This window comes from Myotis daubentonii, chromosome 2 (assembly GCF_963259705.1).
Source record: "Myotis daubentonii chromosome 2, mMyoDau2.1, whole genome shotgun sequence".
Taxonomy (NCBI): domain Eukaryota; kingdom Metazoa; phylum Chordata; class Mammalia; order Chiroptera; family Vespertilionidae; genus Myotis; species Myotis daubentonii.
In genome coordinates, this window is record NC_081841.1 from 43,207,800 (window position 1) to 43,223,131 (window position 15,332).

The 15,332-nt window shown below is 37.6% G+C and overlaps 1 protein-coding gene across 3 annotated transcripts in view; it reads left to right on the plus strand.

Annotated features, from left to right (window-relative positions):
- Window positions 1–15,332, plus strand: part of CNTN1 (contactin 1) — a 281,784-nt gene that overhangs the window by 187,507 nt on the left and 78,945 nt on the right. For all 3 annotated transcript variants that reach the window (XM_059682579.1, XM_059682582.1, XM_059682581.1), the window contains one exon: window positions 14,298–14,418. In XM_059682579.1, the coding sequence (XP_059538562.1) occupies window positions 14,298–14,418 (121 nt within the window). The remainder of the gene's footprint in view (window positions 1–14,297; window positions 14,419–15,332) is intronic.

Consider the following 15,332-nt stretch of genomic DNA (forward strand, 5'->3'; position numbering starts at 1 on the left):
TCTCTCTTTTCCTCTCTGAAATCAATATATATATATAAATTAAAAAAGTAAAATAAATAAAAAATAACTGGGTATCAGCAGAGAACTATTTTAACATTACATTATGCCATGTGATATATTTTCCTTATATATATATGTCAAACTATGTTGACATGCTTAATCATAAACATACCCAAAACTAGTAAAATTTACACCAAAATCTTTAATAATTTCTTCAAATTGTGTGTTGTTTTGCATAAAAAGCAAATGATACTCAGTATGTACTCAATTTAAAAAAACTAAAGTGAGATAAACAGAAATCTTATTTTTTTAAAAATAGACCTTTAAATTTGCTTATTTCCTTGGTTTTATAAATTGAATAATTACAAAAAATATAACAACCGTAATTTATACAAGTAGTTAATAGCCGCTGTGAAGTCTATATAAACAGATGTTGGGGTATAAATTGCCTAAATGAAGCTGAAACTTTATTTGTGGAGCCTCTTGATGTTTTTAACACAATAGTTACATTGTATTGGTTAATGTAAATAAACATTTCAAAAAAAGATATTAGCAAAGAAGAGAAGAGAAAAGAGCCCCTTGCTTTAAAAGAGTGAAAAATAAAGAAATAACTGGAATGCTAATCTACACTAATAAAAGAGAAACATGGTATTTGGCATACGACCGCTACGCTTTTCATTGGCTAATCAGCGAGATATGCAAATTAACTGTCAGCCAAGATGGCCGCTGGCAGCCAGGCAGCTTGAAACTAACAAGAGGCTTGGTTGCCTCAGTGACGGAGGCCTCCAACGTTCCGCCTGCGGCTGCAGGCCTCTGAGCCTGCAGTTTCAAACATTGTAACAAATACCGCCGGACTTCAGCCAGCAGATTCGCAACATTGTATGCAAAGGCCAGAAACCTACTTTCAGCCGCTAAGAACAGGAGCCAAGCCTCAAGCTAAAGCTGGCCCAAAATAAAAAAAAAAAGAAAAGAAAAAAAGGAGCCTTTGGGAGCTTCAGTCACTCCCAGCCTGAAAACAGCCCTCAGCCCCTCACCCAGACTGGCCAGGCACCCCAGTGGGGACCCCCACCCTGAATGGTGTGTGACCAGCTGCAGACAGCCATCATCCCCTCACCCAGGCTGGCCAGGCACCCCAGTGGGGACCCCCACCCTGATCCAGGACACCCTTCAGGGCAAACCAGACAGCCCCACCCGTGCACCAGGCCTCTACCCTATATAGTAAAAGGGTAATATGCCTCCCAGCACTGGGATCAGCGGAGCCGCGAGGCCTCCTGGCCCCTGGAGCAGCGTGACAGGGGGCAGCGCCCAAACCCCCTGATCGCCCTGCGGCTCTGTATGTGACAGGGGGCGGGGCCACAACCTCCCTATACATCCTGCTCTGTTCGTGACAGGGGAAGGCGCCCCAACCCCCTGATCAGCCCTGCTCTGTGCCTGATAGGGAGGAGCTCCCCAACCCCCCCCCCCCCACAGGCCCTGCTCTGTGTGTGACGGGGTAGAGCCATAACCTCCCCACCGGCCCTGCCCTGAGTATGAGAGTGGCGGCGCCCCAACCCCCTGATCGGCCCTGCTCTGTGGGTGATAGAGGGTGGTGCCCCAACCCCCTGATGGGCCCTGCTCTGTGTGTGACAGGGGGCGGTGCCCCAACTCCCCTATCGCCCCTACTCTGTGCATGACAGGGGGCAGCGCCCCAACCCCATGATTGGCCCTGCTCTGTGCGTGACAGGGTATGGAGCCCCAACCCCCCTGATCGGCCCTGCTCTGTGCATGACAGGGGGTGGCGCCACAACCTCCCCATCGACCCTGCCTTGAGTGTGACAGGGAGCGGTGCCCCAACCCCCAAATTGGCCCTACCCTGATCGTGACTGAGGGTGGAATCACAACCTCCCAATCTCCCTGCTCTGTGCATGACGGGGCAGCGCCCCAACTCCCCTATCGGCCCTGCTCTGAGCCCGACCAGGGGCTGCACCTAGGGATTGGGCCTGCCCTCTGCCACCCGGGAGCAGGCCTAAGCCAGCAAGTCGTAATCTCCCAAGGGGTCCCCGACTGCGAGAGGGAACAGGCCAGGCTGAGGGACCCCCCCCCCACCGAGTGCACAAATTTTTGTGCACCGGGCCTCTAGTTAAGAAATAAATCACAAAGCAGACCACAAAAATGTAATGGACTTTGACCCTCACTATCACCCCCCTTTTGCAGAAGGTAGCCATGGAGATCCCTGTAGTTGCCCCTCAGCTTATCCAGAGGAGAATCCTACCTGCATACCCTGCTCTCAGATCACCAACCCTGCTTTCAGCTCAGCCCACCAGATAACGGTTCATGAGTTGTAGAAAACATGCTCCCTGGCTAATTATGCAGCTTAATTGAGTGAAAGTAACTCCTGCACATTTTAGCATTTTGTAGATGGACGGATGGGATTCAACTCTCTAAATATCAAAAAAGGGGGAAAAATAAGAATGCTTTCAAATAAATTCTTAAGCTTAATTCTGTCTTTTGAACCCAAGAAACCCATAAAGCTTTCCCTCATGTCTTCTTTCTTTTTTAAGGCAAACTTCAAAGTCAGACTTCACTGCTAAATACACAACACAAGATTCAAGTGAAAACGCCATTCGTGTTTGATCCGCCTTGTGAAAGATAACCCATAACCCTGATGGCTAGTAATTGCTTCTGAGCTCCTTAATAGACCATTGTCCTAGTGGCTCTTTCTACCTAAAGCTTAGTGAACAAAGGGCAGGGAGCAGCTGTAATACTTTCAATAATAAAGATACATTTAAAATAAATTAAAAACCAAAAAAGAAAACATAATAGAGATAGCAGGTATTAGGGACAGCAAAGCAAGAAACATTGCTAATTGCAATGTCTATTATTCAAGTTGCAGGTAAAAATATCAATATATATATATATATATATATATACATATATATATATATATATATATACTTGGTTTCTTAAATAATATTTTGATATTTAAAACAAATTCTGGTAACATTTCAATAATTGAGTATCATTTGTTCACTTAAAAATGTTGTACTGAGCACATACCACACGCCAGGAAAAGTTATGGGTGAATAAAACACTGACAGAAACAAACACAAAACTGATCCAAAATAAATCAGAGCTCAATCTGTGAGTTTAAAATTCAGATGTAAACATTTGGTTGCTATCACAGTTATCAAACTGCTACAATTATCATCATTACGTTTAAGTCATTTTAATTGCTAAAGTTAATATCTGAAGCTCTAATTAATGAAGAGAGTATAAAGTTCACAATTTAAACATTTTATTTCAAGAACCTAAATTTTTATTTTCCACTTTAATTTTAGTAAGAATTTTTACTCAGTACTCAGTGCTTTAATTTTAGCTTGCTGTTCCAGATTTTGACCACCCTGTGGCAGCCTTGCATAATATTTCAAATTTCAGTCTGGAATGATTGTTTATGAAATTAAACAAATATATTTTCCCATATACTTATGTCCAACTATGAAATGGCTTCTATTTTGATTTTCTAATTCAATAGCTATTTACTCCCTTAAATACCAAAGGGAGAGTCATTTTATTTACCAATATGATTAATAATCCCTCTTGTTCTAGAAAGGACTTTAGACTATCTACCACTTACCTGATCTTCAGAAATTATTTTTTAATAGCCACCTATCTTTTGACATAAACTTTGAGTCATTTTCTTTAAACTATTTGATAACATTCTCCCTGTCTATTATTATCTTTGTTAATCACATGAGTTTATTAAACTTTTGAATTCTGGCTGTTGCCAATGTAATATTTTTTTTTCTGATTCTCTTATTACAAATAAATGTTAACATTGTATTTTACTAAGAAGCAAATTGCTTGATCTGCATTGAATTTATAAATATCATAGGAATTATTCAGAGGCTGGGCCACAACCAGACCTGGGCTCTAGGCTCCATTTTTTTCAATTTGGATCCCGTGACTGAGCCTATGATTAAGCCTCTCTAAGCCTCAGATTTCCCCCCTCTGTAAAATGTTATTAATAATTTACTTACTTCATTCAGGTTACTTCATTGGGTTTGCAAAACCAATTACTTCATAACATTTTTTGTGAGAATTCAATGAGAGAATGCCTATAGAGTGCTTGGCACAAGATGTGGCCGATTGTAAGTGATTATTATGAATACTCTTTACAATTGAGAATCATTCTCCACTGAAAATTACAATAGCTGTTGCCAGATAGTTGTTGTTTTTTTATTGTAGAGCTCATATTTCATAAATCAATTCTTGCGCTGCTTGCTGTGTGGGACACTTAGTCCAAGAAAAAAATTCTCTGTATTTCCTTGCTGAGGGTAGTAAAGAGACAATAAATAGTCAACATTTGTTGCGTGTTTACTATTTGGCCAGCATTGGGTTAAATGTGTTCCATGTATTTCTCGTTGATCTTCATGGCAGTCCTCTATGGAACACATATTATTGTTGTGATTTTCTCCATTTTTGAGGTGAGAGAACTGAGGATAAAGGAAGGTTAAGTAACTTGCCGAAATTAATTATTCACCTTGCTAGCAGCAGAGGGAGGATCTGAAACCAGGTGGTCTGACGCAGTCCCCGTGCTCCTCTCTACTTCGGCTTATCATCCACTGGTTAATATCCACACCTACATTTATTAGATAACCCTCCTCCCATTACTTGAAACACTGTAAGATAGTAATGTTCAACTCAGAATTTATTCCATATTCCTGATTAATGAGCCTTTTATGTTCACTCGAGGTTATCCAAATTACTTCCTTTTTCCTATACTATTACCTACCTTTGCAGTACATTGTAAATAAAGTCTACAGAGTCTCAGGTGGTCTAACTATAAAATTCATAATAACCTCCTTTAGGTCGGTAGGTGTATGTGTGTGTTTGCAGGTTTGTGGCTATGCATTTGTCCTGACTATACTGACAACACCATTCATAATTAAAGGAGACAGATTTCATACCCTTAGGCTATATTTTTTAAAAGAAAATATTAATTAGACTGAACATGTCACAAAAATATGTTAAATATGAGTTAGACATACATATTCCATCCTAGAGCATGTTATGAACTTGAACAGAAATTTTGCTTCTGCAAGACATGCCAAAAAAAGTGGGGGGAGGGGAGAAAGAGGGAGTAATAACAATAATAAAACGGGCATCATTTTTATGTATTTCAATTTCACATTTACTCTATTCACTGTTGAGCAAGGAAAAGGTTGTTCAGAGTTAGGGAACAACAGGTCGGAAGAGAACACGAGGGTAGTACAGTAATACGGGAAATGGCAAAGGTCAAATTAGACCTGCAGAAAGCAGGCACAGTGAGATGACGTAAGCCCTGAAGTGGTACTTTTAAACCCAGAGCAGTTTTTCTGCCTAGGCGACTTTGATTGTGACAACTGCAGGGTGGTTGGAGGAGGGCAGTGTGTACGGGCATCAGGTGAACGCGTGTGCTGCTAAACTCCTATAATACCGGGGACAGTCCCCACAACAGAAAATGACCTGATCTAAATTGTCTATAGTGCCAAGATTGAGAAACACTCCTCTAGAGGAAGATTAAAAAAGAGAGACTTGGGAATAAATGGATTGGCCACTGAAAGATTTTAAGAAGGATGTTAGAAACAAAGAGCATTATATTATTTTGAGCAGATGAGAATGCCGAGGACAAAAGATTTATGAGGCTAGAATAAACTTTTGCCAAAATAGTATGGAATAGAGGGTATATTTAATGGTGTGTGTGTGTGTGTGTGTGTGCGTGCGTGCGTGCGTGCGTGTGTGTGTGTGTGTGTGTGTGTGTGTGAATTTAAGGTCATATGTTTTTATGAGCAGTGGAAGAGAAAAAGAAATATGTAAATGCGTATAGTCCCCTGACATAGTCTGTGACACACACAAAACTCATAAAGGCATTCTACCTTTGGCCAAATTTTTTCTCAGTTCTTACCAGTAATTAATTGGAAAAAAAAGCTAGATAATTCTGTCATCTCTCTCTCCTTTGCATGTCCCTGTGAACACACACCCTTTTAGACCTCCCTTTTACTACCCTAATACCTTTACTTAAACATAACTATTGTATTTTATTTGCTCTTCACATCAGCTAGCAAGGAGGTGGGTATCTATGTTCACTACATGTGTCTACTCACACGTCTAGTATAGAGACCATGTGAGCAAAAGTTACTCTCTAGCATAACATCCCATAGCCTCATCTAGTCCTTAGTAAGCATTTGTTGGTAGAAGCAGGTCTTTGTTCTTCAGAGATGTATTGGCTTGGGGAGAATCTCCAAAAATGTATAGAATATTAAAGACCTATTTGTTTTACTAGTATATAGAACTCCTTGCATACTTACACATTGCTGCAGTAATTATTCTGGCTTTTATTCTTGCAAAATACAGTGAGTGTTTAAAATTTTAAAAAGGAGAAAATAAGCATGGAAACTTTATAGAGTTTTAGCAATGCTAATATTTGACATCGTGGACTTTTATTTTTTTATTTCTGATATCACACTAGAAATATACTATTTGTGATTAGCTGTTGCATTTCCCCCTCCTCACCCCCCCCCAAAAAAAAAACACCATTAATTTTTCCAGCTTGTTTTTAAGAACAGAACAATATCTAAAGATCTGGATTCTTGTTCTGGTCTTGCCATTGAAGAGTTAGTTATATGACCTTGGGCACAACAGTTACTCTGGGCCTCCAGGTTCTCATCTGCCTCATGAGGAAGTTGGGCTACATCAGAAGTTTTGAAAAGCAACAATAAATAATTTTTAGCAGCAGAATCCTTTTTTTTTTCAAAGAAAATTTAAATCAGAACTCTCATAAATTAAAAAGATGAATGTAAGGTTGCTCTGACTGAAGAAATTGTATGCATGTGTGTGTGCATGTGTGGGAGACTACATAGCCAAAAGCCTAACCATAGGGCTTCTCACACTTTCCTGTCAAAAAATTCCCCAATCTGATCCCTTCCTCTACCAAGTGGCCTGTGAAGATCTTCAGAACCCTGAGGCTAATGGGAACCATACAAATTAAATGATACCCAAGTTTTCTTTCAACTCTAAAACATAGCTTCTAAATCCAAAGCTTTGATGTTTTTGTCCCTCATTAAAAATGCTAAGGCAGAGACCTCAAGAAAAATTTCTTCTTTTTTGAATTTCAATTTAAAATGAGCCAATTGATCAAAATTGGACTCTTTGGCCATCAAAATAGTCAAATTTAGGGATGTTCAACATTTCCATCGGTTCTATATATACTGGGTGGCTTCCCAGTAATTTTTCTCCACCACTTCCCTAATTTATGTATGCTTTTAAATTTTCAAAAAGATTACTTCATTTTAATGTTTTTAAGATATATATATATAAATATATATATATATCCTTAATTTTATTTACATTCTATCTTAATGCTGATGTATTACTTAAAATAACAGTAACTTGAATATTAGATAATATTAGGAAATTAGTGTTAATTATGTGTGAAAATGTTTTTTGTTTTTATCATGCAAGAGAATGGCCTTACTTTTTTGGAGATTCAATGTAATGTTTTGAGGAGTGAAATCTGATTTGCTTTTTAAGGCTTCAACAATAGATAGGTGGGGGATAGAGAAAATAAAATATAGAACCAGCTAGATAGATAATTAGATAAAGCAAAGATGGCAGGAAATTTACAATTATTGACTCTGGTTGGTATACCGGTGCCATTGTACTGTTCTTTCTATTTTCTTATATATAAACATATAGATAAAATAATAACATATTTTATTCTTCCTGCTATGAGGAAGTATCCACATTTACCTACCAAACTAAGACCTTAAATCCCATTGTCTGACCTTTATAAACACTAGTTTGGTGACAGCTTGACCTTATGAAACCAGGACTGTATGCGAACTCTTAAACCTTCCACCAGTAGCTTCACTCAGAATCTCAAATTTCTTCTCTCTAAAATGGAAATGTTAATAGTATCTCCCTAAGAATTATAAATTAAATAAGACAATGTAGATAAAGTAGCTAGCAAATTGTCACATATAATATATCTAAGAGACATTTAATAAATTAGTAGTAGCGATGGCAGTGGCAGTAGCAATAGTCAAAGTAGTAGTAGAAGTTTTAATAGTAGTATGTTTAGCAGCTTGAACATCTGGCATTTCTTGCTCCTTATAAGCTGGAAGACTTTGTTGCCTCACCTTAAGCATCACTTTGCTTGCATGGGGAATTTGAGCAATGGTCCTATAATTACCACGCTTCTTGGCATCTTCCTTCTTAAAAATTGGGATGTGTATTCTGTGTTTCCAGTCTGCAGGCGATTGTTTTGTTTTCCATATTTGTTGACATAGTCATATTAGCATTTTGATAGAATAAGTCTCTGTGGCTTGAAATAATTCTATTGGTATCCCATCTACCCCTTGTACCTTCCCAATAATTTCAGGCAGGGTTTGTTGGAAAAGACAATAGTGTCGGGGAAAATGGAAGGCAGCAGGGAAAGAGGAAAGCCAAATTGGGATGGTTTGGCTCCATAAAAGAAACCATAGGCATGCATCCACAGGCGCTGAGCAGGGCTGCTGAGGACGGGACATTGTGGATCACACTCATTCATGGAGTCACCAGGAATCAGAGCCAACTCAATGGCACATACCACACTAACGTTAGTAGCAGTAGCAGTAGTAGCATCCTATTAACAGCCACAGCAGAAGCAGTAGTAGTATTGCATCCTCATCTCTAAAATATGGTTAAGCCTGGCCTGCGTGGCTCAGTGGTTGAGTGTCAACCTATGAACCAGAAGGTCACAGTCCGATTCCCGGTCAGGGCATATGCCCAGGTCGCAGGTTCTATCCCCAATGTGGGGGCGTGCAGGAGGCAGTCAATCAATGATTCTCTCTCATCATTGATGTTTCTCTCTCTCTCTCCTTCTCCCTTCCTCACTGAAATCAATAAAATTATATTTAAAAAATAAATAAAAATGCTTAAGAAAATTACCTATCACACGGGGCTGTTGTTAAGAGCAAGTGAGTTTGCACGTGTAAAGTATTTATAGTAGTTCCTGGCACCTTGGAGTCCTTTACTAAATATTTAGTGTTAGTCACGTTGATGATGGTGGTGTTTAAGTTTAAAGTTGCATATAATGTGTTTGCTATAGTTAAGTTTTCTTTAACATAACCAGTCAAAAGTAAAAAAGAAATGTTTTATTTTTCATGGATACAGCATGTATTATACATATATAATTATTTTTACTTATAAGTTTCTAAACTCTTCACTTAAAAGGATGTGCTTTCTTCCATCCTTCAATATAGATACCTTCATTCTGAACTTTGACAGAACAAAAAATGCGTTTTTGTTGATATATAGCCGTTAGGAGCTACACATTTTATCTAGCCCTTGTCTATACCATATCTGTAATATTTTTCATTCTGATTAATTCAATTGTTAATATAACTTAGTAATTCAGATTCATTTATCCTGCAGGAATGAGTTAGTTTGTGGCAGGGGGGGGAAGGAAGATATAGGCATTTATATTTTGGTAGTCTTTTGATTCAAATTTGGGAAATTTCTAAGTGGTAAACCACATATACACTTTGGAATATCCCTGAGCTGTGCTATCACAATTTCCAGTATGTGATTCAACTCTCCTCATATGAAGGGAAGCATTCTGTAATTCAGCCAAGCTGTGGTTTTTAGTGAAAAATATAGAGAGCATTCGTATCTAATTTGTGGCTAAAATGTGCTGAGGTCCATGATCTTTACTTGCTTTGTAAGCTTTCTGTTGACCACTGAGAAGTTCTACTTCTCCTGAGGTATGAAAAGTGCCAGTGCCATTTATAAAATCTCCAGGAAAGCTTTTCGACACACACAGCTATATTGGAAGTGATATAGTGTTTTTCCTTTGCTTTCCTTCTGAGGCATTTCAATGCCACACCTTCACCAAATATAGATCAAATGAGAATAAATGATAAAGTCACTTATTATTGCTTTATAGAAGTAGACCCATCATTACCACCTAATTTCTAATGTTTTGAAAAGATCTGACTTTTAAAATGAGCTTAGCATTAAACTTTTAGGATAGTTTAATTAAAACTTTTAGAGAATTTACTATGAAGAGTCAATAACTCTAAGTGCAATGTAATATTTTGACATAAAACAATTTGTGTCTTTCATTACATGTGAAAAGTATAAAAATAATGACCCCATTATTGATTTCAGAATAAAATAAGTAAAGAGCAATATGTTTCAAATTGAGAGTCTAGGGGGGGAAAAGAGCAATTTTATTAAGAAAAAAAGAATATTAAGTTTAGAGTATTCAAATGTTTTACAAATGGCAATTACAGTGCCACAAATTTGTTAATTTTTATTGTTTTTTTTCTATTCTCAATTTATTTTAAAATAAAATATTTTTAATTTCTCAAGTGTTTTTTTAATTCCAATCTAATCACATGGTTTATTGAGATAGTAGTTTAATAATAGGATTATCATTCCCTTAGAGCATGAAGCAAAGTAGTGAGTTTACATAATGAGGCATGTAATAGAATTAAGTGCTTTTTACTTTTATGCAAACATTATTCTTTCTATAATATTACTATCTATGTCATAATAGTTTAAAATTATTTTACTTAATATCTTTTCATTAATGAATATTTGGTGTCAAAATACAGTGCTAGTAATGATGTCAGCCTATTAAAGCAGCCTTTTTTACAAATATATAGTGTTTAAATTATTTTATTTTACCATAATTATCTATTTTTCTAACAGAAAATTACTCAGAACTGTGTGCCAATTAGTCTTTAGAAAAAGTTACCTTCTTCACAATTTTCCTCTTCCCTTCAAATATTTTTAAATCATTTATAAATGGTAAAATAATATTTCTTTACTCCCTCCCTTAGAAGAATTCTATTTAACATGGTATGAGGATTTAGGCCAAGTACCAACTTGGGCACAGTCTCCGAGGTCATCTTCACTTCTGGAACCTACTCCACGTGCTGGGAGTTGCCAAAACCAGTCTCCGTTTTGCTGGAAGGAACTCACAGACCTCCCCGAAAGCTATTATACTTATGGTCACGGTATTTTACAGGAAAGGCATACTAACTAAGCTCAGCCCAGGGCAGCAGTGCACAAAGCAGAGTCCAGGAGAAGAACCAAACACAGAGCTTCCACTGTTCTCTCCCCATTGAATCAAGATACATTACTCTATCAGCCTTGCTATGTAGCAATAAGCACAGAGTATTGCCAGTCAGGGAAGCTTACCTGAGCTTTGGTTCCAGAGATTTTATTGGGGCTTAATTACATAGGCATAACTGATTGATTGCCCAAATGGTTAATCTAGGTCTCTAGGTTGACTGATATCACATGACCCCAAACCCCTACTTACTCTGAATCCCAATCTCGTTCTTTCTGGCATAGGCCAGCCCCTACTCTAAAACTATACAGGTGCTGCTAACTCCCACACTAAATCACACTGTTAGACGATTCAGTATGACCCATGATACCTGGGCAAAGAAAGACGTATAGGTGACCTTTCAGAAGCTGAGGATAAAGAGCGGGCCTCTCTTGGGCAAAGGCCCAATTCTTTATAAAACATTTGGTTGGAAAAATAGGCTTCCATTTTCTTATATGTTAGTGCATTCTCCTCTCTATAAATGTGCATATTATTTCTGAAAAATTTATATTTCTTCTTGGAATTAATGCATAAATAATTTGAAATATATTATTTATGGGTAATTGATCTCATGTATATGAATAATAATAGTTCTCAATTCAGCTTTTAAAATTTATGACATTATCATTATCTTGCCTGAAAAAATCATATAAAATTACTAAAAGAATTTAATGAAAATATTTTAGGCAATAGGTGTTTACTAATTCATTTATGCAATATTTATTTGTTGAATTCCTCCTGTATGTCATTTATTTCAATAAGTTATTTGTATGCAACAATAAGTAAGATCTAGTCCCTCCCTCAAGTAATTATAGTCTAATAGAAGAAATGAACAACTAAACAATTATAGTAAAGAGAGATAGTTATAATGAAAATGCACAAAGGGCAATGCCTAACCAGAGAAGAAAGGGGCATCTAAACTTTGACTTGAAGTTAGCCAAGTGATGAAAGTGGGAAATGCAGGAATCTAGGCATTGCAATGGATATGTACACAGGTCTGCAGGAAAGAAAATCCTATATAATAAAAGGCTAATATGCAAATCACCCAAACTGTAGAACGACTGGTCACTATGATGTGCACTGACCACCAGGGGGCAGACGATCAATGCAGGAGCTTCCCCCTGGTGGTCAGTGCACTCCAACAGGGGGAGCATCGCTCAGCCAGAAGCTGGGCTCATGCTGGCGAGTGCAGCGGTGGCTCCCGCCTCTGCAGCAGTGCTAAGGATGTCTGACTGACAGCTTAGGCCTAATAAAATAGATTGGGGAATAAGAGGTAAAAAAAAAAATGAAAAACACTAAAAACAGCAAGTAAGGTTTTGAGAAATAAGTATGGTCAGAATCCAAGCAGCCATCAAAGAATTAAGCAGCTTAACAAGAGGAGATAAGAATAACTCTTTGTCCAGGGGATAGAAGAGAAGACCAGAGAGAAGTAAGAGATGGTAGTGGGAGTGGATACCATCAAGAAGGCAGAGAACTGGGGGAGGTGAAGGTCACTGAGGAATCCCTCTGAAAATATAACCAACGGGACTTTTAAGAATAGAACTGTGAAATGGATGATAATTCTTTCTGTTGATTTGCCCTATCTTGTGGGATACAACTAATTCCATCACCTTCAGTTCTTCAGTAAACCCACTTTACTAGGGAATACTTTGTGTTAGTAGGTTTTATGACAAAAATATGGAAAGGGCTGCATTTCTAGCCTGGAGATCCTTCGATTGGCAAAGAAATAACTAAGAAAGCAGAAGGAAAGAACTCGCCTACCCCAGGAATTTATACAAATCTTAGAAATTGGATATTTAGCCAATCTAGATCTCAAGGAACAGGAAGACACCAAATGACATTAAATTGCATAACCTCTATGTTTTTACTAAGAATGACTACTATCAAGGGACAAGGTGTGTGACTATTGACCAGTTATTTATATGGAGATAGTAGTATTCTGTTACAACCAGCTGAATATGCTCAGATTAAAACTAGCTCTTATTCTTAACTTCATTCATCAAGCAAGGACTGCAAGCCCAAACACTTTCCAAAATCAGCATGGAATTTAACATGTGAAGGGGCCTCTGGTGGAGCCTGTGAGGAAGTAGAGCATCCGTTCATATAGAGTGATTAAAATAAAAAATAATTTTTCAGGTTTATTATATCACATAAATAATACCCTCCTGTGTCATGTAAAATATTAACCCACTTATTAATTAACCATTCATTCTTTAATATATTTGATTAGAATAGTAAATCAATATTTTTGGTTCTCAGGAAAGCCAAATTGACTTTTTAAAATGTTTCTCTTAAGAGAATTTTTTGGAGATAATGAGCAAGGATTAGGCATGCTCCCACTACCAGAGAAGCTGAATGAACTTAGTTAAATTACTTGAATACTCTAAGTCTCACATTTATCTTTTGTAAAATGGACATAATAGGAACTTTCTCAAAAGAGAATTAAATGAGATAATATGTATACCTGCATAGCCCAGGACCTGGTGCAGACTAGGCATTTGATAAATAGTACCTATTTTTAGAAATTTCAGTGAGGTGGTGTATAATTATTCCCAAGCAAAATTCCCTCAAGCCTCCTTCAATATATATATATATATATTGAATACTCTTTGAGCACTGGGAATAGAGCAGTGAACAAAACAAAAATCATTGCCCATATGGAGCTTATATTTTGGCAAAAAAAAAAGAACATGCAAGTAGAATTTTCCTTTTTGGCAGGTTCTGTAAACTTTGTAAAGTGAACTGTGACACATCCTGAAATTATTAATTAGATCAATTCTTCCAGACCAAGTTAATAATTCTTCCTAGCCAAATAGCATGAATTTGTCCTCACTGACATTCATCACTAAGATTTTTAGACCTTAATATTTCTCTTGAAAAGACTCCAAGACATAGTTTCATCCCTTGGTTTCTCCCAGGATGTCCCTCTGCTAGTAGAAATAATAAAATGTTAAAGATACGGGGGCTAAAATGGACCTTGAGTAATTAACTCACTTTATGTTTTACCCAAGAAAGACCGAAGTTTAAGTATCCTGAGCAAAGACATGTGGTTAGCATATCTACCATGCATGCCTTTCCATGGGGTTCATTTTGTTAGAGTAAAAACGTGCTCCTTGTATCCTAAATGCCACGTAATTGGTCAAAAATGTACTGATTTGAATGACTGCTGCTTTGCTCCCAGCTGGACGCCAATGGGGAACTGCTCATTCGAAATGCCCAGCTGAGGCATGCTGGCAGGTACACGTGCACCGCGCAGACCATTGTGGACAACTCCTCAGCTTCGGCCGACCTTGTTGTGCGAGGTAAGAGTTTCCACATTCTAACATTATAAAACCCGAGTGATTCCACTTGCATAACTATGTATAATCTTCTGGTAACTCTGGCCCGAATTCTTAGATGTTTCAAGTCTTGATCCTTGAGAACAGCTTCTCATGCCTAAGAATAATTTCTGCCAGACAAGTAGTAAACAACACTGATTTTGTTTGTTTTACTAACTACATGTCTTCTAGAAACTTATACCGCATACCCCCTACTAAATGCCTGTGCTTGTAAACTTAGTGCTTACCAGAAGTTCTCAGTGCCTGCTAATACTTTTTTTTGTGTGCTGAGTATAGTGGTGTTTCTTTATTTTTTTTTATGGAAAAATATGCTTGTGCCAATGTTATCTATGTATTACTATAATCTGAGAATAAAAAGTGAATTTATATATGTGTCATGTTTCTATTCTGTGCTTATTTTCAGACTAGTGCTATACATACTTGAGAGGGTGCTATACATACTTATTGAAAATATAACCCTTTTGGAACTGAATACTGTATAGATGTGAGGCCACCACAGAACATGCTTTATCTTTTCCAAAATCATTCATGGGCTCTTCACTCACTGCCCATAGAATGAAGATCATTCCTTTTAACTAAGCACCCAAGAAGTTCCATGGCTTACCTCAGCCCTTAGCCTTAATCTCTCACCAATCCTCGTAACCAACTCCACTATTCAACTAATCCACAAAAATACCCTAGCATTTCTTACCTCTGTTCCTTGGTTCACAGCATTCCTTCCATATCCTGTTGTCATCGTTTGTTGTTCAAATCTTATCTATCCTTCAAAGTGTGACTCAAGTATTAACAAACTCACGAGTCCTTTCTGGATGGTCCAAGTATGAGCCTCTCTTCTAAACTTTTACAATGATTACAACTTCTCTAGTGTTTTATAGCAA